Here is a 26,555-nt window from a genome sequence, read left to right on the forward strand (position 1 = left end):
TGCTCTATAGCCACATCTTTTTTTTTCTTTTTCTGTTTTTCTGTTTTTTGTTTGTTTTTTGCCCTCATCCTTAGCCTACTTTTAGGCGCTAGCCTGGGGGGATTGGGTATGAGAATCTCAGCACTAGTAACCCAGAATCAATAATTCATGTGTGTTTTTAACAATAATAATTGAAAAAAAGTCATGAATTTGAGAGAGGATGGGTAGATGTATAAGAGTAGGGACGGAGAAAATACTGTAAATAGACTATAGATGAAAGTTAAACTTTTAAAAATAAGTTAGCTTTTTTAAGGAACAAAATTTAACCTTGTACCATATTTGAAGTTTAAATGTAGGGCTCTTTGACGCTGAGTAGTTGTGGGTGGTGTGTGATGAGATGGGGACTTTTCTGACATTTCTAATCATATCTTACTTGCATTTCGGGAGCATGTATATGCAGCATTCTTTTTTTGTCTTCAGTTATTCTACTTAGTATTTTTCCTTTAAAATTACTTTTGAGAAAATTGGGACTATGCCTCTAAGAATATTGTGAGCTACGATTCATCTACATGAAGAGTGGGTTCAGTAATAATGAGATCCAAAACTGAGTTCCCACTCAAGAACTAATCCTATCAAAGCAAGCCTTCATTAATCCCCCACCGCTGAAATGCAAGCTCCTCTTGCAGGAGAGATTGCTGTGATTTCTGGCTCCCTTCCATTTGCTGTGGGTCACAGAACTGTAAGCACAGAGCATTGCTGAAGCTTAAGTAGCTAGGGATATTGTGCACCGATGTGATGCTTAGATTATCTAAGTCATGGCAGTTATGTGATTTACATATAATAGAGTAGGTAATATGTATTTTGAGAAGTTGGGGCCAGAATGATTTTTATCATTCTTTCTTGATGCATTTCTGTTTCTATAAATATACTGGGTCCTTAAAAATGAAAATAGGAAAGCGTGCTTCCTCATTCTTAAGGGAACAGGTTCTTTTTTTCCCCTACAATGTTCAGAATAGCATTCAGCTTACCACTTATGAACAACTGTAAGGTGGCCATTAAGAGAAACGACACTGGCATCTCTCAGTAGGATGTGTCCTTTGACCATCCTGTCTCGGCTGAAGAGAACACTAACAAATTCATTGATACAGTGGTTAAGCATCTTCACTTAACTGCAGGTAATAAAAAGATGCTCACACTACTACTAATTTTCTCCCTCTTTAAAAGCTATCATCTTTAGCTGAGTTTATATATATCAACAGAAAGCACAGAATGTTTTAAGTTTCTTCATTTTTTTTCCTGGCCTTTAAGAAGTTTTAGCTTTTAGTCCAAAGAGACTACTGACAATGAGCTTTTGTTTGTTTGTTTTATCAAAACAAATGGCAGGAAATATAATACTTGTTTATAATTATATATTTTATTATATATTATATATTAAACCAATTATAATATGATTTATTATAGTTAAGTAATATAATTAATAGGAAGATAATGCTTTGCTTAGAATATCGCGAGGGTAAGATTCCATTGTAGAATATCTGAGGCCTTAAGGGATGTTTTTGTCTAACTGCTGTGATGAGACTGCTTTTGGCATTTGAATGCAAATAACTTACTAGGCTGTATTCATAGTAAAGCTTGATTGCTACCTTGTAGAAAGGGCCCAAACCTTAGAAGCCAAAGGCTTATATTCCTACAAGGAAAAACAAAATAATAGTTTAGTAACCTTTTGTTTAAAAGAATTACTTGTAATTTAAATATCTAACAAGTGCTGTTCAGTAAATCCTCAATTGAATACCAGATCTGCAGTGTTCTGATCCAATGTATGCTTATACTGTTGAAGGACAAGTAAAGGAAAACAGAATACGATTTTTCACAGCTATTCACAACTCAGAGTCACTGTGTGTTCTTAAATTCCTGGTAAGTCCCTGGAGGTTAGTGTCTGCATTTCATTGATCAGATACTTTTGAGCACACCAGGACTGACAACAGCTAGCTAGGGCATCCTGGTATAAGCCTCCTCGGGGTCCCAGGATTTCAGGACAAGGTCTGGGCTCTATCAAGACAATGTCACAAAAAATCAACAAAACATTAATAATGATAACTTGTTAACTAAGTTGTATATTTAAAAATTGTTTCCTGCAAAATAGAAAAGTGTTATTGTTTTATTTTCTTAGTCTCTAATAAAATAGCAGGATTCTTATATCTACTTCTGCCTTCAGATTGTTGCTGCTCATTGTTATGGTTACAAGCATATCAGAGCATGCCTTAAGCTGACTTGAAACATACTTAATACTATATCAGTGAATTTTTCATCCCATGTTCCATTACAGTCCATTAGTTTGTCTTGGATTTTCAATGTCTTTCTCACCCATGCATGATGTTGTAATGTTATGTGTCTGCAGTTTGGAAAATATTGGTTCATTGAGTTTTCATATCTACCAACTATGAAACATTTCATTATTCAAAATCCATAATAATCATTTGTTTAATGGCATCACTGATCATATAACAGGTCATTAAATGGTTAGGGAGGTAGCTCAGAGGGCACAGTGTTTGGTGTGCAACCAAGAATTTCAGAATTTGGATATCAAACACTTAATTAACTGACAGTTGGGCATGGCGACCCATCTGTAATTTCAGTGTATAGAAATCAGAGACAAGGCATTCTGCACTAACCAAACCAGCAAGCTCTCTATTCAAGTGGGAAAGCCTGCATCAGGATACTAGTGTCAGCCAGGCAGGGATGGATTTTGCCTTTAATATTAGAACTTGGGAGGCAGAGGCAGGTGGAGCTCTGAGTTTAGGTCAGCTTGGTCTACAGAGTGAGTTCCAAGACAGCCAGGGCTGCTTGGAAAAACCCTGCCACAAAAACAAACAAAAAGGTACCAGTGTCAGCCTTTAACTTCCACTTGCATATGCATCACAAACACACACACACACACATGGTCTATAAGTACTAGAAAGCAGTCTTGTAATGTTCATTTATTTTATTTTTGAGTATGTTTCTCTGTGGAGGGATATGTGCATGTGTGTATGAGGGGTTATTTTTGATTTGAGATAGGGTTTCGTTGTGTCCTTGACTGTTCTGAAATTAGCTCAGTAGACCAGGCTGGCATCAGACTCATAGAGATCCACCCATCTCTGCCTCCTGAGTGCTGGGATCTTAATCTGTAGACTAGCATCACCACCAACTAGTATGTGCAGGTTCTTATGGAGGCCAGAGGTGTTGGTTCCTCTGGAACTTCAGTTACAGATGGTTTTGAGCTGTCTAGCATGATGCTGGAAACCAAATTCACCTGCCCCCGAAGGACAACATACTCTTAATTGTTAACCTATCTTTCCAGCCCGTTTTGTAGTATTATAATCCTTAGCTCAAATATTTTTTGAGGTAAAGGGCTTATTTTACTCATTTTTTGAGAAATATTCACCATATAGCCAATCTTTAAATCATTATTTCTTTGTCATTCTTTCAAGTAAAAACAATGTCTCTTGAATAAAACAGCTTATGGTCCTTTATGTCAGGTGATTGTCCAGCTCCTCCTCACACTTCAGTGCAGGGCACAAGCCATCTTATGAGACATTAGTGAAGAACTCTAAAGAGTCATAGCTTTACCCCTTTACAAACATAACTGTTACACTTTGGGGCCATTGTCTTGATTTCTGCTGTTTTATCCACTTGAACCCTTGCACTGTTAGCATAAATGTCAACCCAGTAAAAACAGTGACTAGAACACAGGATGCTACCCTCATTTTTTTAGAATTATATATCACACAGGTGAGGCAGACCTCACAGAGTATTTTATTGTTATAAATCAATCCTGACACTCTTTTCTTTCTCTCCCACACTTACTGCTCTCCACTCTCACCAGTGTTTCTACCAGGTGTCCTGGCACAAGAAAAGTTCCTAGCCGGATGCACCTGATTCTCAACCTTGCTGGTCCTAAGATTGTGTGTCAGACAAAACTTTCACCACTTACCTAGTCTGGGGAATTATGTCATGGAAATACAAAATGGGCCAAGACAATTTTAGAGTAACAAAGACATTCCATTGTTTTTCTGTTTTCTTGTCACTCTTGTGTTTTTAAACACAATTACACATAACTTATTGGTGATAATAAAATAATTCCTCTGACTAAAATAAAATTTCACAACATAGTTTTAATGAGATCATAATACTTAAGAAAATATTTATAGATTTGTGGAAGGTGATATATCTATAATTGCAAGAACTATCTTCTATTTTTCAAATAATATATAACACAGAAAAGTATTAGCCCACTGGCTTCTGTTTTTGCCAGTGTTACACAGTACAGAGAGCACTGACGAAATGTCAGTTCTTACTGGCTGTTGCTAGGGGGGCAGCATTTACTTAGCTAAGTCCATTGCCAAATCAGGCTTGCATCTGTGATCCGGAGAATACTCTGAACATAGACAACATTTTATTGATTTTTTTTAACTTCTGACTTGAATAATCATGTATTTTTGTATTTATAATGAAGTATTTCAATACTTAGAGCCATTAAAAATAAAATCTGTTATTCAAAAGTATCTTATTCCAGTATCTTTATGTATATCAGATTCTATTTTAAACTATACTAATAGTTTGAAAAATTGTTTTAGACAAAGGATATGAATTAAGCTGGGGCCTCATAGAACAAGTCTGTCATCCCAGCTGCTTGGGAGGTTAAGACAAAAGATTCAAAAGCTAAATGACTTACCTTTGTTACAGAGGGTCTTGGGTTTGGAAGCAGCCTAGACAACTTAGTAAGATAAGTCTGAAAATAAAATGTTAAAAGAAGGCTAAAGATATATTATGTCACAATGCTTTACTGGCTTTGAACTCAATTCCAATCTAAAACACCCCCTCAAAAAATAAATTAAAAAATAAGTATTTTAAAATGAAAAATAATAGAGAAGCAATAGGGGAGCTGTGTTTCACATGGTATTCATTATATTTCCCCTGGTCTTAATTTTTATTGGTAAGAAGTATCTGGTGCTAGTAACCTTACCTCAGGGCTCACTGAGTTACCTTAAACTGTTAATTGAATCTGGATTATCGCTGTTCTAATAACATTGGAGTAAGTTTCACTCTTACTATGACTAACCTAGTCGCTACCCTATCCTGTGTATCTGCCAACAGTCTTGGCATGTATTACGTGTTCCAGTCCATGCTTGTTGAAATGAATGAAATGAAGAGTGAAGTAACCTTTACCCACAAAGTTAACCGTCTTGGTAAAAGAGTCATCAGCTTTTGCAGCTTTGCCATTAATGCCCTAGCCACTACTCTGCTGCTGTACTACATAACTACAAAGTATTTCAGTCTCTTTAACACATCTGGTTCCTCTGCATGCAGTACAAACATTTTATGTTGGATGATGAACAGGAAGTGCTCAGAATGAATTATGCAAAGTGTAGTAGCACTAATAAATTTATCCAATGATTCTTAATGGTGAACAATTGACTCTCATCAAAATGGTCATTGGTAATATAATTAATGCTGTGTCCTTAAAATAAAGATCAAATACTGTGGTTAAATCACCCTCATGTATTTAAATTTATATTAACATACAGAATTTATACTTTGCTAGATTGTATATTTTGTAAACTGCACACTAATTGCTTTGAAGCTACATATCATTCTGAACTCCCTTTGTTAACATTTGCAACATCTCTGGAAAGAGTTCTCAGCCTGTCAGCTCAAGCCAGTGATGATGTGGAAATCAGTGTTCATTGTTTTGTTATAGTATTTCTACTATAAGGAACTTATTATGTTTTTACATTTCTAGACTAGCCTTTTGACAGCATACATACTCTTGTGTATACAATGCCAAGATGGCAGGCTACTCCCTCATAAATGCATAATTGATAGGTGTAGATAGGGTGTTGACCTAAGTAGGTAGTCTAAGCATTTGCTTAATTGTAGCCTGCACTCACTCACAAATTATCTTTATTTTTAAGACTTGCTATCAATAGTCCAATCCAAGAACAGGAACAGATGAAATGAAATGTCCAACTCAAGCAGAGAGGCAGAACAAAGAGGGCAGGTTTATTCTTCCTCCACTCCTTCTCTACAGGGTCCTCAGTGGACGGGTGATGCCTACTCATACTGGGAGAACAGTCTACTTAGCACTTTCTCAAAAGTTAGTTCCACCTGAAAACATACTCAGAGAGGCATCCCAAAATAATGTGTATTCACTTTCTGAGTATCCTAATATTCTGTCAACTGGACACCAAAGATTAACTATTGTAAGGAGCTTTAAAATCTGAGAAATACTGTTTCCGTAACTAAAAACTATGTACTTAAAATTTATGTACTATTATTGCATTTGATTTGGCCATGGTCATAAGCATTCTCATTGAAAAATATAATAATGTATTTGTGATAATAACTTTAGTTACCTGCATTCTTTCAGGTTTTTAGTGGAATATAATAAAACCTTTAAACCATTAAGTTTGGTGATAATCATTCTGATTATGCCTTTTCTGTTCTTTTGTCCATGTTTATGTTCCTGGTCTGCTTCCAGCTCTATGCCATCCCTTGGTTTCTTACCATGTTCACTCGTAAGTACCATTTCTTACCTTTTCCCCTTTAGTGTTAGCTAAAGCACCTTGTTCTTCCTCAGAATTTAACATTTACAAGAATATGAAGTAAATGTAATGTGCATCTTTATAAAATTCCTACATGATGTAATTTATAGACAGTAATTTCAAGTGTTCTGGCCTTTAAAAGTTAAAAGAACATTGGAAAAGGAAATGAAACTCTTTGCATGTCATATACAGCTTTATTTTTAAGAATTCAGCATCAACTCTAGTATTTACAGCTAACTTTTGAGGCCAGTTTGCACTGAATGGCTTGCTCTCTAAATGTTCTTTATTAACTCATGGTTTATTTCCTAACTGGGAATCCTCTAGAGATTAATCATATTATCTGACTATGTAATGCTTTAATCAGTTACAGTGTGGCTATAATGGAAGGGGACATCCATGCTTAAACACAGTGCACATACGTGAACTAACATGAAACAGTCTTCCTGCATGGGCCTGGAAAAATATTCACAGTACTATTAAGTGAATAAGAAGTTACATTTTTAATTAATCGAATTTTGATAGGAATTTAATAAAGTGGTTATTATATGATGCACAATGGAAATGTTATAGGTTCTTTTACAGATATAAACTTGTGTGGATAATGTTATTGAAAGTTCTGGGAAATTTTCTGAAATATATATAAATTGTTAATGGGAGTCAGAAAGTGTAGTGTCTGACCAATCTGCTAACAGTTTATTAACGGGCCTTAGGAAGTTGTAAAATTAATAGAATCAGGGGCTAGAGCATTGGCTGAGTCGTTAAGAGAACTTGCTGCTCTTGCAGAGCACCAGTTTGGTTCCCAATACCATTACTGGGTGCCTCACAGCTCCCTGTAATTCAAGCTTGAGGAGGTCTCATGTTCTCCATAGACTGACCCATAGACACTTGCATGTATGCGCATGTGCATATGCACCCAAACACACACACACACACACACACACACGCATGCACAAATAAAAAGATTTGAAAAATTTATAGTCGTGCATTTTATCAACACAGTTTAACACATTTGCTCTTAAATAACAGCCTTGACCTTGAAGTAATAATAGTCGTATATCTAACAGTGCAGCTATTTTTATTTTTGAGAAATTTGGGTTTTGTTTAGATACATTTTTAAAACTCTTTCTACAGATGTATTTCCACTGCACAAAATTTTTCACCTCTGGGATACATTGCTACTTGGAAATTCCTCTTTTCCGTTCTGTATTGGAGTAGCCATCCTCCAGCAGCTGCGGGACCGGCTCTGGCTAATGGCTTCAATGAATGCATCCTTCTCTTTTCTGACTTACCAGGTATGTGACGAATGAAGCAATCACTAAATGCAATTTTGGACTGTAAAACAATGTGCTGTCTTAGCCATTTGAGAAAATCATTCAGCCTTCAGAATCTCTTCCTGCCTGGACCTATTTTCCACTGGCAGGACAATCAGTGCTGTTTGCTAGCCCAGGAATGCAGAAACTAACGTGGGTCATCCTAAGCCACTGTGGATTATTTCCATCACAGTAATGCCACCAAAAGGGTAAAAGGGTCATGGCTGTGGGGGAGTAACATATTTTCCCTTTGCTTCGGACTCAGCCTTTATCTTCAGCTGATGGAGAGTAAATAAAGACCACTCAGGAAGTGTTTGAGACTGTGTTTATGTAAGGACGGTATTCACATGGAACTTTGCCCCTCCTAGACACAGCTGCTTGGTAACAACTTGACAGTTTAAGAACGGGAAGCACTGTCCTTTTAGGAAAACAAGTGAGACTGTAGAAATATATTATGTAATAGAAGATAGTGACTAAGCTGTGTAAGGTATTCACAAGGGGAAGTGCGAAACCCTTGGGCAGAATGTTTTGATGCAAAACTATGGAAGACAGCTATGATTTGATTCTTGATGCTGAAAAGATAGTTATGCGACTACCTAAGATGTAATATATCTATAAAGTTAGGAAAACTTCTTTATGAATAAACGTTTTTAAGATACAAAATTTGGGCTGAAGAGAAGACTCAGCAGTTAAGACGGCTTGTTGATCTTGCAGAGGACCCAGATTTGGTTTCCAGCACTCACAGGGAGACTAACAACCACCTGTAATTCCAGCTGTAAAGGATCCCATGCCCTCCTCCTGCCTCTGTGGGCACCAGCACACAATGTGGTGCACATGCAGGCATGCAAACAAACCTCAAAAAAATACAAATAAATACAAAAATTTTACTTTTTCACAGAAAATTTCAGGTACCATGATTTTTTGCTGGTTCTACTGCTGCCCTCCGTATTTTCAGTCAGGCACAAGAGTGTAAGAGCAAGATAAAACTTGCTCTTAAAACTGTCCCAGATAGAGTGCCCGAACACCAGACAAGAGACCAGTGATCACAGGCTTTGAGGTTATATAGTTATAAGGCACTTTTAAGAGAAATAAGGGCCAGGTGGTGGCGGTGCACGCCTTTAATCCCAGCACTTGGGAGGCAGAGGCAGACAGATCTCTGAGTTTGAGGCCAGCCTGGTCTACAAGAGCTAGTTCCAGGACAGACTCAAAAGCCACAGAGAAATCCTGTCTCGAAAAATAAAAACGAAAGAGAGAGAGAGAGAGAGAGAGAGAGAGAGAGAGAGAGAGAGAAATAAGGAGTCTACCTTGCTTATATTTAGAAGATACTTCCTACTTACCACCTTCTGTTAAAAAAAAAAAGTCTTCATCCTTTAAGAGGAAAAATAATCAAATGCCTTGGAATAATTTAAAATTCTCCCTTTTCACAATTAAAATGTCTTCTAATTCATCAAATTTAATTAAAATAAGCTATTTCTTATATTAACAAATAATAGTTTCTTATATTAATAAATAATAGGGTTTTATTTTTCAATTGTTTTCTTGGAGATGATGAAAAATCAAGGTTCTGTGGTGTTTGGGAAAGTTGGTCTAAATAGGAACAAAGAAGCAAATTTCACAAACTAGAAGCTATGCCCCACAGATGTTTTCTTGTCACCCCCCAGCCTTGCCAAGTAAACAGGGGATGATTGATTAGGATTAAAAGAATTTCTTGGTCAGTTATAAAAATAAGTATATTGGAAATGCTGATTGTGCATTTTCACATCAAGATAAACTGAGTTTGCTTTTCCCTCCAAGCATAAGTGTTCCCATAAATGCTGGTGAAAGTATCCTGTGATAGTATCTTGTGTGCAAATTAGTGACTACTCTTAACACAACTCCTACAGTTTTTAAAAACCTCTGAAGGTGGAAGGTCAGCATTCACACTTGTTAGAACCAAGTAGTTGAGAAGGAAACTTCCCTTGACCTTGAAAACAGGATGCTTTCTAATGACTGCCCCTGGTCCGCTGCTGCTTTTCTTGTTCATCACTATTTATTGTCACTGTATATGATTCTTGTTCCAGAGAAAGCTGTAAGAAATACATGTCCTTCCTAAAGAAGCATAAAAGGTTTTGATATAAACTTTACCCTTAAGTAACCCATGGTTTTTTTAATCATATTGTACTAGGGTGGAATGTTTTTCTGACATAAAGAGATTTCATTTTTCAGCATATTGTGTTCCCCAACTATGATTGAAGAACTTTTGGAAGTAGCATGGGCAGCCCTAAAATGTGAATGCAGGCGCGCGCACACACACACACACACACACACACACACACACACACACACACACACTCATGCACTCACACAGACACACACACACACACACTAACAACATTCAAAGTGTTAGATGATATAAATGTTGAGCACTTTTGAAACAAATTGTTTTTCTCATGTACCTACAAAGGGCAGATGGACTAACTATACTGTACTTCTAATTTTAAGGGCAGGATCTACATTGAATTTAACTCACTAAGTATGTTGTGTTGCAGGGAAATCTCAAATAATTTTAAAAAGTAAGCAGAATGAATTAACTACAGACTGGGATGAGTCAAATTCACTATTCTAGATCTTATCCATAATAGTAGAAAACTCTTCAGTGGTAAATTGTAAACAGAAAAGTCATCAGTTCTAGCCTCCTTCTACAAAGAATGTCCCAATAGCCAAGTGGTTAAAGTGTGGAACATGCAGCTGTGTCACCTGGTTTGTTCATGTCACGCATATTAGTTATGTGTACTGGCTAGTTTTATGTAATTTGACACACACAAGCATAATCGGAGAGATTAGAGCCTTTGTGGAGAAGATGTCTCCATAAGACCATGTCATAGGCAAAACTATAGGACATTTCTTAATAAATGATTTAAGTGAGAGGGCCCAGCCCATTGTGGGTCATGCCATCCTTGGGATGTCAGTGCAGGGTTCTATAAGAAAGCAGGCTAAGCAATCCATGGGAAGCAAGCCAGTATACAGCACTCCTCTATGGTTCTCTGCATTAGCTCCTGCCTCTAGATTCCTCCAATGTGTGAGTTCCTGTCCTGATGTCTTTGATGATGCACAGTGATGTGGAAGTGTGAGCTGAATGAACCTTTCCTCTCCAAGTTGCTTGGTCATGGTGTTTCATCATAGCAATAGTGACCCTGAGACACCATGTTGAACTATGAAAACTGGGAAGGGAATCCTACATATAAAGAAGCTTTCATTGAAGTGCTGATAACATTGCTGTAATGTTGTGGTGCCTACTTAAAATAAGATACAAAATGTAACTGGCATAAACCCTCATAAAGGGAAGTATGCCCCAAAACCTTAAAAGTACATGCATCACTCAATGTTTCGAATATATAAGAATATAACACTAGCTCTCCTTTTTCAGTTCTTTACATCACTTTTTGCTAATGTGTTGTCTTTCACGGAAAACGCAGCAGAAGAAAGTCTTGTCCAGATATGTTCTTAACTCCTATTGCCTTGTTGTTGGTGAAATGGTGTCATTTTTATTCCAAGTAAGTACAAGTAGTGCTAGAAGATTGGCCTGAACTTGTTGACGTGTATACGTGCCGTGTCACTCATAGCGGAAAAGATGAGATTGGTCCTTGTAAAAGTGGGCAGCGTGTTGTGAGGGAAATTGCGGGGTCTCTCACAGCATCAGCCATGACTGGATCTGGGCCACTGTAGTCAGTATAGAAATTTCCATAACTTTACTTATGCAATGAGCTTTGTCAGTCTTCATTCGCTTTGGCCCCTTAGATACCATTCTGTTGTTGTATCTATTTGTCATTATGTGGTTAGGATATATCCAAGCAGTTTTTAAAATGAGTATAAGACCAAATGGTAATAACTTACAGCGTATTTCTGTACCTGAGATCTTTGTGGTATTTTTATTCTTCTGCTATTATTTGGTGCAGAATCTTCTACCTAATACTAATTTATGTTTCAAATAAATTCTTAAAGTACATATCTTAGCATACGTGAGCACTTGCAAGGACTAGAATGTAGGTGGAGTTCCTGTCTCAGCTTCTGGGTCCCAAATACCACAACAGCTGCTTCCCAAATTATCATTCAGAGGCTTAATATTACTTATAAATACTCAACCAATAGGTCAGGCTTATTATTAACTATCTTTTACATTTTAAGTAAACCTATATTCCTTATTTACACTCTGCCACATGGCAGTACCTTTTCTCAGTAGGCATGCCCATCTTGCTCTATCAGCCTGGCCTGCATCTCCTGACTTTGCCCTTCTCCTTCTTATCATCCTTACTTTGGTTGTCCCCCCACCATACTTCCTGCCTGGTTACTGACCAGTCAGCATTTTATTAAACCAATTCGAGTAACAAATGTTTACAATATATGGGAAGATTATTATGCAGCACTGGACTCTTTAGAGGCAGGAAAGAAGTTCTTCCTAAAGAACTATAGAAGGAAATTGAGCAGTTCACATTAGAGGACTCAGCTTACACTGAAATTCAAATAACGACTTAGACATTAAGAGAAATATTAAAACAATAAAAATGTTTTTAATAATAAAGGAAGATATGGAAAATATAAGGAATGCAAGCACTATATATGTATGTTTTATGTGCTTGGTTTTTTTAAACTCACCTACAACATCTTAGGTTTCATTATGGCGTTTGCTTTCATATATATCAAAAAATTTTGTTTTAGAGAACAGAAATTTAACACCCAAATAGCAAATAATGCTTAAATGGAAGAAGGCCTTTTAAGTCTGTATTGATATAAAAATTTGTGGTACTTTTATCCCACATGAGTGTAATGAGATTCTAATGTTCCTGTACATCGTAAAGATTTGTCAGTCGAATTGTCACAGGATTAATAAAATTCTCAGTGGTCAGTAGCCAGGCAGGAAGTATAAGTGGGACAACCAGACTAAGGATGATGGAAAGGAGATGGGTGGAATCAGCAGACATGGGTCAGATGAGGAGAGAGGAAGATGGGCACACCTACTGGAAAAGGTACTGCCACATGGCAGAGCATAAATAAGGAGTATGGGTTTACTTTCATCTACAGAAGTATAATGAGACCCTAAACTTTTGTTTAGTCTCTCCACTTAGAAAATTCAAACATTTGACTTTTGTGCATTCTTTGAGTGTATGCATATAGTTGGTGGCATGCCTGTCATGACAGGAGAGTATAATTGGCAGGTCAGACTCATACAGATCCATACTGACTTCTTAGGTTTTTTTTCTAGCATAAATGCTGATGGGTGCTAGTAATCAAAAATATCTATTTATATGTGATACTTCTAATGATAGTTGGTTCTCAGGTCTGAAGTGTCATTATAAGGAAGAAAAGAACAAAGATAAGCTAAAGAACTACTTATTAATTAATAACTATTCAGTATTCACTAATTGCTATCTTCCCAGTAGTATTGCCTGGTAGAAATTAATTCCAAAATGTCCAATTAGAATAACTGCCAATAGAATTAGTACTAAACCCTTCATGATGACAAGATGATGGTTATTATAATAAAGTGGCAATCTTGTCTACTTCCAATAACCAGGAGGATAACTATATGTTTTTCTTTGGGTGGGTTCACCTTCTTATATAGCTTCTCTAGGATTTTTTACGAATTATAGGCTCGATGTCCTTTATTTATGGCTAGAAACCAATTATGAGTGAGTACATCCCATGTTCCTCTTTTTGGGCCTGGGTTACCTCGCTCAGGATGGTGTTTTCTATTTCCATCCATTTGCATGCAAAATCAAGATGTCATTGTTTTTTACTGCCGAGTAGTACTCTAATATGTATATATTCCACACTTTCTTCATCCATTCTTCCACTGAAGGGCATCTAGGTTGTTTCCAGGTTCTGGCTATTACAAATAATGCTGCTATAAACATAGTTGAACAAATGCTTTTGTAATATGATTGGGCATCTCTTGGGTAAATTCCCAATAGTGGGATTGCTGGGTCCTGGGGTAGGTTGATCCAAAATTTCCTGAGAAACCTCCACACTGCTTTCCAAAGCAGTTGCACAAGTTTGCATTCCCACCAGCAATGGATGAGTGTACCCCTTACTCCACATCCTCTCCAGCAAAGGCTATCATTGGTGTTTTTGATTTTAGCCATTCTGACAGGTGTAAGATGGTATCTCAGCGTTGTTTTGATTAGCTGTCTTACTTAACCATTTTTTCAATTACAAGCATAAAATTAGAATTTATTTTAAAATAAAGAGTTATTTTCATAAAATATTTTTTCATAACTAATACAATTTATGTAAACTTCTCATGAAATTTCCAATGGGAGGTATGTAAAAAGTGAGAGAAATTTCGTGATTTAGAAAATTATGCAGCCATGTTTCAGATGGAAAAACACGTTTACTTTGAATGGAATCTTATGACCATCATTCATACTCACTGAATATTGAATGTTTTAAATAATGTCTTGCAATTGATTACTATGATTTTGCTCTGTCTTCTAGAGTTAATTAATATTTTAAAAATTTTTGGTTGAGAAAATTGTATAGCAGGGATAAATATTTTCTTTTAAGAGTCATATGGTTACAATATAATGATTTGTTATCTTAAAAAAATAATAAAGTGGCATATTTATATCTTGCTACATAGCATAGAGGAAAAACAACAGCTTTATGTATCATAGCATTAAAAAAGGCTACTTTGGATTTACTTTACATGTAGTACAACGTTAAAGTTTCTCAATTTGAAACTGTGAACGTATAACATTATGAATAATGAATGTCCAGTAGACATCCTGCTTATTTTAAGTATTAGAAAAGAAATTCTAGAGATTTCATCATTTGTGTTCACTGTATGAAAACATTGGTCAACTCTATTGGGTTAGGTACTTTTCTGTTACTGTGAGATAACTCTATGATCATGGTAACTTATAGAAGTTTATTTGGGCATACAGATCCAAAGCATTAAAGTCCCTGATTGCAGAATGGAGGCAGCAGTCATGATGTCTGGCTCAGAAGCTGGGGCCTCACATCTTGATGGCAAAGAGGGCAGCCTTGAGTGGCTTAACTCTCACAACCCACCCCCAGTGACATACTTTGTCCAGCAAGGGACATATCCTAAACCCCCAAACAGCACTGCAAACTGAGGACCAGATCATCCTAGCCTGTGCCTATGAGGAACATCTCACTCTAACTACTGCACTAGTTAAGCCCCATGTTGTTGAGAACACTCTGTTCAACCTAATTTCCTTTGAAATAGACTCATTACCCACTGTCTTGTGAGGGTTTCTGTTGCTGTGAAGGGACACCATGACCACGGCAACTCATAAAAAAAATTAAATGAGTGGCATACAATTTCAGAGGTTTAGTCTATTATCTTGGCAGGACATGGCAGCATACAGGCAGACATATGCTGGGGAAGGTGGTGAGAGTTCTACATATTGATCTGAAAGCAAAAGGAAGTGGACTGAGACACTGGGCGTGGCTTCAGCATATATGAGAACTTAAAGACCAGTCCCACAGTGACATAATTCCTCCAAGAAGGCCATACCTACTCCAACAAAACCACAGCTCCTAATGGTGCCCCTCCCTGTGGTTATTGGGCCAATCACATTCAAACCACCAAAACCACAGCTCCTAATAGTGCCCCTCCCTGTGAGGTTATTGGGCCAATCACATTCAAACCACCACATTCCACTTTTGTCACCAGAAGCTTGGAACAGTATCATAATGCAAAATGCATTTAGATATATTATTATATATAATAGTCCAACTTTAAAAGTCCCCATCGTTTATCAGAGTCTCAATAATGTTTAAAAGTTCAAAGTCTCTTTTGAGATTCATGTATTCTTTTGTCTATAATCCTCTATAACATCAAAAAACAGATCACATACTCTAACATATAATGGCACAGACTATACATGACCATTCCAAAACATAGGAGCAGAGCACATTGAGGAAATACTGGACCAAAGCAAGACCAAAAATCAGCTGGGCAAACTCCAAATTCTGTATCCCCGTGCCTGGTGTCAAAATGCTCTTCAGATTTCCAATTCCTTTCAGCTTTGTTAACTGCAATACATTTTTTCCTCTTGGGCTGGTTCCACTCCCTGTTAGCAGCTTTCCTTGGTAGGAATCCCATGGCTTTGGCATCTTCATCACTGGTGTCTCCAAGGCAATCCAGGCTTCAATTTCAGATTCACACAGCGGCCTCTCTAGGCTTCCATTCGGGTACACTGCTAACACATGCCTGGCCTCAATGGCTTTCCTTAGTCATGAAGGCAAATTCCATAGCCCTTTTCTTCTATCCTGAGCTCTAGAACCCCTTGACCAGAGCTGCCAAATTCTCTGCTTACTGAAGCTGGAACATGACCCCCATATTCAATTATATCTTTTCCAATTTTTGATTTTCAATGGTTTCCTTCACTGCCTATGCTTGGCTATCCTGAAACTGGATCTGTAGACCAGATTGGCCTCAAACTCAGAGATTCACCAGCCTCTGCCATCCAAGTGCTGGGATTAAAGGTGTTGCTACCACACCACACCCAGCTCTAAGCTTTTCTTTAGTTCCTTTTCACAAGTTAGAAACTTAGTTAGGTAGGATCTTGTCCTAAGGCCACCATTACCTTTATTCTATTTCTTAATGTTTGTCTCCCTGAATACAGCACTTAGATTCCATTCCCATTCCTGGTGCTCCTTTTCTCCTCAGATTATATATTTTTTCCATGCTCCTTTTCATTATAAATTTATATAAGAGTGACCAGTAATAACCACACGACAGTGTAATACTAGGCTGTTTTGAGACTTCCTCTGCCAACACAATTAGTCTAAATCTCTTCACTTTAGCCTCAGGCATACTCTTCGGACAAGGGCAAAAGGCAGCCACTTCCTTCACCAAAATAACTAGAAGAACAATCTCTGGGGAACATACTAAAATTCTTTTCATCTGAAACCTCTTTTTTCAATTTCAAATGTTCCATGCTCCTACTAGTGTTGCCCATTTAGCAGTCCATAAAGCACTCCACCGCTTTCCTAGTCCAAAGTATCAAAGTTCAAATTCCTCCTAACATAAACATGGTTAGGCCTATCACAGTGAAACCCCAGTCCCTGGAGCTACAGAGAAACCTTGTCTCAAAACAAAAAAGGAAGGAAGGAAGGAAGGAAAAAAGAAATACTTTGAGAAATTAAAACCATTTAACTTATTACCGGTTGCCTGGAAAGTGCTTATCAAATTTGAACATGGGTTCAAATTTGCTCTAGTTGCCACAGAAATCAAAAGCTCCTGTTTTGTTTCGGATTCACCTTGAAGTGTTAAAGAGGGGGTAATGCCTGTACCTGCCCTGGTGCTGTCTTCCTTGCTGCCTCTTAGTTCTTTCTGAGCTGTGATGCTTGCCGTTCAGCAGCACCTGCTGCTTTGTGCTGTGGTGTTTGTCTGCTCCTCCACAACTGATAAAGACACATCAAGAGTAGAAAACCTGTCTAAGTGCCCATGCATCAGAACTGCTTATTGCATCTTTCATTATATATCTCTTCATTACAGGCATTAAGCAGCAGGAATGATAGGTGCATTGGAAACTGTGCCAGTAATTACATGTGCACAGACTATTTGAAAAGGGAGTGAATTAGAGCCAGAATCCCAAAACATTATACCTTCTTTCATCTTAGGCATTACCAAAATTGCATGTAAATATATATCCATCCGTTCATTCCACACATACTGCAGACTTCCTACAAAGAGTGTGTGCATACCTGATAGCATATGTGTATATATGTGTATAACTAGTTTGTTGCTGGTTTCTATTCTTTGCTATTTGGCTCATAGCATTATTGAATAAATCATTTAAAGGTGACTGACCCTTTTGATTTATCTTAATTACATGAATTATAATTGCATTGTTTGAGCAGGTCACTTAACTGCTAATGATTTGATTCTCTAACCTGTTCAATTAGGGAGTTCAACTTCCCTCAATTGCTTTGTGGAATCGGCAGGATTTGAAATCTGGCAGAATGTTAAGTGTTTGGGTGGATTCCTCTACATTAACAGAAGATGGGAGTGGGAACCAAGTTTAGGGTATTGATGGGTATGGTGTTAGGCAAGGTGGTGGATTAAGCTGTAAATGTGTGTAAGGCAGCTAGCTGAGGAACTGGAATGCTAGTGAAGATTTTTGAGTGATAAAATTATCTTAATTTGAAAATTAGAGTGCAGAATGGCCTATAACTGGGTAGGCTCGGGTAAAACAACTTCCATTGAAAGCAGCCTAGTTAAAGAGAATATAATGCTGTAAATATCAAGAAATTCTTCCCTCAATCTTTTCAAATATGAAGGGGTGCTATTCCTTTCAGGTTGTTCAACATAGACATAATCTATGTATGTGAAGAAAAGTATATAAAAGGGACACATAATTCAAAAATCATATTTGCATCAGTAATAGTGTTGGCAAGGCTAAACTCCAATAGTTGAAGAATATTTTAAAAAATGTGACATGTAGAACAAAATGAGAAGGCAAGAGTCTAATTGTGATTGGAAAACATGTAGTAATGCTTAGCACTGAGAAAACTCACCAGGTTTGCTTCAGTATTTTCAAGCTGGGATGTATCCAAAGTATGAGAGCTGGCTGTAAAAATCCTTGTTCACTGTCTGATACCTAAGCTTACCATTTAACACATGCTTAGCAAACTTTACTCCCTGACAGACATTGCACTGTGCACTTGGGCATAGAAATAAGTAAGATATCTTACACCTTTTACAGGATTGGGATAAAATACTAGGAACTGAGAAAATGGCAAAAGACAATACAGATGTGAAACTGCACATTGCCCTAATGTAGGTAGGAGGCAAATAAAGTGACTAGGGGTTGGGGTGAAAGGTAGAGACAGCTGAGCTAGATGTGCTGAGGTAGTGATGGTGGCAAAAACTGGTGGCACTGGCAGAGTGCTCCGTAGGGGCATCACTTGACCTTCTGAAGGGCCTGGCCATTACTCTGTGCATCATCTGAAAGTGAAGAGAAGGAAAAGTTAGGACAGCGTGTGCATTTTAGAAAAGAATTCCAACTGTAGTGTGGAAGGTGAGGGGCACCTTGACAATGCTGTGCACTGAGAAACAGGAAGAGAGCTATCCGGGAGTACATTCAAGAATAGGATGAAAGAGTTCTCATTGAATTGTGCTCTTTACCAAAATGAACTTCATGGCAAAATCCTGAGTGATGTGCAGTGCCTTAGAGCCTCCCTGTCCATGATGTGGAGTTCTGCCCTTGCTCATATTCCGTGCACAGAGACCATGCTCCTTACAAGCTGTCCTAAAATGTGGGCTTCTGTGTCTTTCTTTGAATATCATAACTATTCAGTTCTTCTCCATCTGAAGACATAATGGGTATTAAAGGTGCTGTCAACCTCAGAGTATCATGACCTTTTCTGTGTAGAGGGTTTTATTCTGTCCATTGTGTTCTCTGCTAGTCAGATAAGCCTGTTATCGCCTCTTGCTGTATGTAGTTCAGAGTCCTGCTATAGTATTTTTGGAAGGTTTTCATGTCATAAGATATCAGTACTTAGAGTTTATACTATCTTCTTTTTACAAATTCTGTGTTGAGGAACTGATGCACATATGAACATACAGAAACTGTGATAATATAGATAAAACCTGCACAAGTTAAAGCCAGACAAAATCCCAGTAAGAAGGGGAAGTGCACATAAAGTCCCACCTCTAGACAACAAGGGATTTGCAATATTGAGCATGCCAGGAGAGGGAAAATAAGTTTTCTTCAGTGGGGTGATACCAGGTATCACCAACCACACTCAGTGCCTGGTCACATGCTCAGGAGGAGTTGGTCAACACAGAATCAAATCATGTGCTTTTGTGCTTGCTTTGTTATGGTTTTTTGTTTTTTCCTAAGAAAGAACATGAAGTTGGCATGTAGTCAGGGTAGGATCTAAAAAGAGTTCGAGGAGGAGAAAGAATATGATCAAAATATATTTTGTGAAATTCTCAAAGATAGATAAAATATTAAAAATAAAAAACAGTAGGTTATTGCACTGACAACCATCCCTATACTAACATATTTGAAGTATAAGAATGAAGCTGTGAGACCAGAGACAGCTCATAGCGCGCTGCCATTGCAGAGGACCCAGGTTCAGTTCCCTTCACCTTCACGGTGGCTCTCAACCATCTATAACTCTGTTTCCAAGGAATCCGATGCCTTCTTCTGACTTCCAAAGCATGCTCGTGGCTCACATATATACATGTAGGCAAAACATTTTCTCATACAAAAATTGTCTTTTTAAAAACTGAAGCTGTGTACAGTTAATATGCAACTCTAAATTATCTTCATTGTAATCTGTAAATATCACACATAAAGAAATTTCAAAGAAAAGGAGTATAGAATTGTTTTTATTTCTTTATTTAGACATATTTTAGTGAGATATATAGAGCTGAATTATATAATTCAATGTATTTTACGGTTGTCAGTAGATATGTAAATCCCACTCTAGTTGAGGATACAGAATAATCAGCCCAGAAAACCCCTTCATTGTACCTTCTAATAGATGTGCAGCCCTCCATAGCAACTAGTGTCCTCATGTCCTCATTTATCAACATAGAAGAGCTTTACAGGTTGCGGCTTTTGTTTCCTGCATTGTTTGTTTTGATAATCAGACTTTTAAAGTTTTAATAAGATGAAGTGAAATAGGAGAACTGAGGAGCTGGAGTTGAATTGTAAAGTATGGTAAGACTGTTAACTGAAAGTAACAGTCAACCTTAAATTATTTACTGAAATAACATTAGAAAGGAGGCAACCTGGAGAAAGGTCCATCTCACCCTTGGTCAAGCAAGAGTCAGCTGGATCAGCAGAGTCATGGGGCTCATTCGCTGTCAAGGGCTATTAGTTAGCAAGAAGCCCCTCTAATGTATGGACTTGAAGGGGTTTATGGGGCTAGAAGTGGGAAAGCACTGAGTCAGAGTGAAAGGAGGTCTCTCGTTTTACATAGGTGACCTCAGACGTCCCTTTAAAAGGTCTCTGCTCAGTAAAAAGACCCCCAGTAAAGGGGCCTTCACCAAGAATGCAAATATGTATGAGATGGGGCTAATACCAAAAATGGTTAACTAATAACATTTTTAATTTATCTTAATTCCTTTATTGGCTTTTAGTTTGTGTTTTGAATTATTTACTGCTCATATCTCTAAAGACTGTGGTCTCTGGCTGACTGCAATTTACGCAGAGTTGATACAGTACTACTTGGTGGGAAATGTACGACTTTTGTAGGAGTGCTCATTTCTGTAGCTTGCAGTGTTGTTAATATTTTCCAACTACACTTGCATCAGCCCCACATTGTATGTGACGTTAGTGTTCACAGCCGTCTAGTGAACATACTAGAGGAGCCACAGCGAGTCTTCTCAGTGTTTGCCACGGTTGCTGCTCTTCGTTGTGTCTGATAGATTCAGGGTTGCCTTGTCTGTGGCCCATGGTTGTTTGACTGTTGTAGTTCTTTGGCTTTCCTTCAAGTCCTTTTGGTTACTTCAGTGAGTGCCCTCATGTACAGCATTTAAGTTGGTCTTTATTTTGTTTTACTTTTTTTTTTTATCTATTTGCCTTGAGTATTTTCCTTTTAAGCCCTTGACATGATTGTAATTACATTAGTACCCTTATCGGTCAAGTTCAATATCTAGATAATTTTTGCTGTTTCTCTTTGTTTCTCAATCATGAAAAATAAATACTACATTTTCTGCTTTAGGTATCATTGTTGATTGTATAGTTGGTATTGATAGAAATTATCGTCTTGCTTTTATCATTTTTTTAAAGAGCTTGGCCTTTATTCCAGAGCCTTAAATACCTAATGGGTCTTCTTTCTGTCTTTATTTGGTTTTATTCTTTATTAATGTGTATCTGGTTTAAAGGTTTTCATTTTGTTTTGGGGCTTTTTGAGACAGGGTGTCTCTGTGTAACTTTGGAGCCTGTCTTGGAACTCACTTTGTAGACATGGCTGCCCTTGAACTCAACAGAGATTTCCCTGCCTCCTCCTCCCAAGTGCTGGGATTAAAGGCATACACCACCACCCAGCATGTTTTAAAGTTTTTAAAACTTAGTCCAAGAATGTAGCTTGGAACAAACTGAAACAAACTCCCCAGTTTCTGAGCCATTGGTCTTCTTTGTAAGGACTAGTAATACACTTCAGATACTGTATGAAATAAGCAGTAGGGTGACCTTTTCTTGTTTGCATGGAGAAATAGTGTTTAGACTTGCACCCAAACTTTTACATTGTTAATGTTTCTTTCTTTGAAAACTGTGCTATGAATAGGAACTCTTGGCAATGTATGGATTCTCTACTTCACCAACTTTAAATCTTTTTTTTTTTTTTTTTTTTTTTTGGTTTTTCGAGACAGGGTTTCTCTGTGGCTTTGGAGCCTGTCCTGGAACTAGCTCTTGTAGACCAGGCTGGTCTCTAACTCACAGAGATCCGCCTGCCTCTGCCTCCCGAGTGCTGGGATTAAAGGCGTGCACCACCACCGCCCGGCTTTTAAATCATTTTTAAAGTTTATGCACTTTCTAAACTTTCCTAACATAAAAACCCCTACTCTAGGAAATATTTTAAATTTTTAAAATTTAATTTTTTAAAATTATTATGAAACTTGAGAATGTAGAGATTGTGAAAGTACACAAAAGGAATAATCACATGCAAATTTTCTCAAATTCAAGTCTCACCTACTTCTTAGAGAAGACAGGAGAGTGCATCATGGCTCAGAAGGAAGAGGACCCAACCCTGAAGTTCCTTAGCTAGGGAAGCTATTATCAGAGGCAAAGTCAAGATACAAAGGTGTGTTGCCTACTGTGTATCCTCATCAAGGCTCCTAGAAAGTGAGGTCTATCAAGATGAAGTAAATCAAGAAAATGAATGCCTTATCTCTATTCATAAAAAGAAAAAGGAAGGGAGGGAGGAAGGAAGGGAAGGAGGCAGGGAGGGAGGAGAGAACCAAAAACGCTTAAATAATAGTGAAGAGTATCAGGGAAGCAGGGATTCAGTAGATCTAAGGAGCTCTTCAGACAAAGGAATTGAGGGCTTAAAAAGAGATAGCTTTTTAACATGACTTTGCTGATGTAGAAAACAAGAAATGTAAAAAATTAATAAAGCAAAAAAGAAAATGTGCTTTTTATGATATTAAAAATATTTCAGTTTTTCTGACAGATATAAGAATTCATACTTAATTTACAAACGTAAGGTTTAAAAAACAGTGCTGTAGGCGAGAGATTGCTCTATAGAAATGCTTACATGCTGTACAGTTATAAGATACATTTGCATTTTATTGTAATTGTGGGGAAACACTCTGGGAAGATTTAAAGATGGACACGTTAGGTGATGGAGACTGGGACATCTGCCAGTACTGACAGGCAGAGTCAAACTGGGTGGCCCTCCGTGCATTTTCAGGGTTCACTGTACACCTTATGCAGAGCTAGGAGCATTCTTTTAAATCAGATACAGACTGGCACTTTCCTTTGCCAGTGACGGGTGGAACTATGCTGCCGATATGGATCACTGGCTCAATTTGAAGCTTTTGCTGGATGACAGGTGTGTCAAACTGATTTGAAGAGTCAAACTACAAAATCTGTAGACTGAAATTCTTTTTCTTTGTGGACTAAATAGTATTAAATAAAATTTATATAAATGGTCATATCTTCTCTTTAGCTAATAAGTGTTTACTCTCAATTATTTTAGTTGTAAGTTTTTTTAATGATCATCTTTCTTTGTAAACATGGAGACAACTCTTAAAATTTTATTTTTTGCTAGTTGGTGTTTGACTTCAGGTTGATAATGGTAGAAATTTTTTAAAAATACATTTCAATGTATTAACATCAGATTCAAATAAACTCATGTTTCAAATCTTTCTTAACTCTATAGAATTTTGTGGTAGGAATAAGGTGGAGTGATGAAATCTAAAATCTGATCTCTTCACATAGCCATGGAAGTAACCATCTGTGAAGTTAACAAAAATTTCTAAGAGCAGATAGTTTAATTGGGTAGCTGGTCTTTCCAGAACTGCTGTCTATATTTCAAATCTAAATTAATCAGGATGCCCAAAATCCTTTAGTAGCTCAGACATCCTACCTGAGCAACACACTTAATAATCACTTTGCTTCCTAGTGTTTTAGCTCATTCTTCCAACAGAAGTGTCTGGAGTGGAACGGCCTGACATCAGGATCATGGTGAAAATTAAATGGACCAAGAACTTATAATATAAAGGCATGTTAGGTTGTAGGAACCCAATAAGTGCTATTTTTTTTCTCCGTAGATTCTCTTCTTCACGATGAGAAACAATTCTAAATTCATGAAGCATGCACTGTTAGTTTTCTGTCTCTATAACAAAATACTTGAGAAACAACTTTAAAAGAGATTAGATTGGTTTTGGTTCATAGATTCGGAACTTTCGGTCTGTGGTTACTTGATTCAGCTGCCTTTGGGCCTATGATGAGGTTGAACATCAATGGCAGGAAACATGCCAAAGAGGAAATAGCAAAAGAGAACAAGAAGGACAGGAATTAAATATCCTTCCAGACCTGCCAGCCTACTTACTGCCAGCTAGCCCCAATCAGAGGTGTGCCTTATCAGATAAGGCGTTTCTCTGTGCAGTCAGGCTGGTAAGCCACACACCATCCACCAAATCTATTTCATGCCTGCTTCCTCTTCTTAAAGAGAAGTGGAAAACTTATCTGTTTGAATTTTAAACACATTTTTATCCATTGCTTATCTGAACCAACACAATTGGACTTCTGCGGACAAAGTGAGAATAGTTCTAGTTCCTGTTTTAGGAATGAAGAAGAGGCAAAAGTAGCAGTGCTAGGCTCCATTTCAGTCACCTGGAATTTCCTACTGCCTTGCTTCACCTTCTTCATATAGAAAAGGTTAGTTGTTCATCAAAATTGTTGGCTTCCTGGTGACAGTCAAGTCAAAACAATGGTTTATAGTAGTGATGACCACACATCTGCATTGCCTCTGCATCAAAGCTGAGAAAGAAATCTATGAAAATTTCCTTTTAAAATCATTTTAATTGAGTTCATTTTATTTCTACCTAAAACCTCATTTAACTCAAGAAATTATAAATGATGGAAAAATGCCTACATTGGGGCTTTGATCAATTTTTTTCTGATTATGTTTTATTTACTAAACAGCTCTGAAACTTGGAATATATTTTACAAGCTGCGGTGAATCAGCATCTGAGTCTCTTGTTTACCTATTCCTACATCCAAGCCTCTACTTTACTTTGCAAAGAAGAAATATTTATTCAAGTAAATGTCTGATTATTAAATAAAATATATTTTATGGTATTTAGATGATATCCTGAAATACACAAAACCATTCATGCATACATAAATAATGTCAAATAAAGCATACATAATAACATGTATATATGTTTAAATACAGGTATGCATATAATAAAAACTATCTCCTAGCCTTCCAGTCATTAATATACTCATTAATATCTACATTGTTTTGTTGGATTGTTTTCTACTTAGCTTTCATCTTATTCATATACATATACAAACAGGAAATTTTTTTTACAATGCAGTCCAAATTCTATAGATTTTTCATTTCCTCATTTTCTCTCTAGAAATCGACATTGAACGCTGTGTACGAGAGTCAGTCAATCTGTTTTGTTGGACTCCTAAAAGTGCTACATACAGACAGCATGCTCAGCCTCCAAAACCAACTTCTGAGAGCAGCGGCGTCCGGAGCTCAGCACCTTACTTCTCTGTGGACTGCACAGATCCTCCAAAGACAGACCTGGTATGTGTTAGCAGATACCAGTTGTAAATCCTAAAGGGTGAATCGTTGGCGTGTCCTGGTGTCATTATTGTTCACAAGGGTCACTTGTGTTCTTTTAATGTGGCTATTTCCTCATGTATGACTGTGTTCACGTGCTTATTTCAGAAGACCTCTGTCTCCTTTCATGTTACAGTGAGGAAGATTGTTTGGGCATAGTCCTCTAATGACAAGCTTTATATTATTTTCCACATAAGCATACTAGCTAGTAACACACAAACTTGTCATATGATATCACAGAAGCAAAGGGAAAATATTTAATACAGCATTATTAAAGGTTGTTGCTATAATAGGAACTTATTTGTTCATAACAAAGGAAACAAGGTTTGGAATGCTATCCAATTATATTTTTCAATATTGGCCTTCTTATTAAATATATTTACAAATTCATTCAACCTAGGTATTTACAACTTATATTCTCCAAAGATTCCAATCTTACATTATCTTAATTTATTTTCATGAAATTGAATTTTAGATAATATGTATGCATTATTTTAGTTAATTTAATGGGGTGGACTTTAAAATATGAAAAAGGAGTGTTTTCACATTTCCAGTTTCAGCCAAATTGTATTTATTAACAAGGAACCTGGGTGATAAAGAGGGACAGCTTCATGGGTATATGTGAGAAAGGTTGTAAGAAGTTACTAAATGAATAAGAACCTATATGAGGAAATAAATATTTTCACTTGTCTTCCAAAAGTGGAATAGTTCTCCTAAGGGGAGGAGTGGTATTTATTCAGATAAACGGGAAATATTTAAGGTGTTATTTTAAAATTACTTTTCAAATTATAATATATATATATTACTGTTTGCATGCTTATATGTACGTATACCACATACGTACGTGCCTTATGCCCTCAGATCAGAAGAGTGTGTCTGATCCCATGGAACTGGAATTATGGATGACTGTGAT

The 26,555-nt window shown here is 37.1% G+C and overlaps 1 protein-coding gene across 1 annotated transcript in view; it reads left to right on the forward strand.

Annotated features, from left to right (window-relative positions):
- Tbck (TBC1 domain containing kinase) overlaps positions 1-26,555 on the forward strand; it is a 118,309-nt gene that overhangs the window by 53,929 nt on the left and 37,825 nt on the right. The window contains 4 exon segments of the mRNA XM_038311710.1: positions 6,500-6,536; positions 7,695-7,802; positions 7,805-7,855; positions 25,431-25,606. Coding sequence (XP_038167638.1) covers positions 6,500-6,536; positions 7,695-7,802; positions 7,805-7,855; positions 25,431-25,606 — 372 coding nt within the window.

This window comes from Arvicola amphibius, chromosome 14 (assembly GCF_903992535.2).
Source record: "Arvicola amphibius chromosome 14, mArvAmp1.2, whole genome shotgun sequence".
Classification (NCBI taxonomy): domain Eukaryota; kingdom Metazoa; phylum Chordata; class Mammalia; order Rodentia; family Cricetidae; genus Arvicola; species Arvicola amphibius.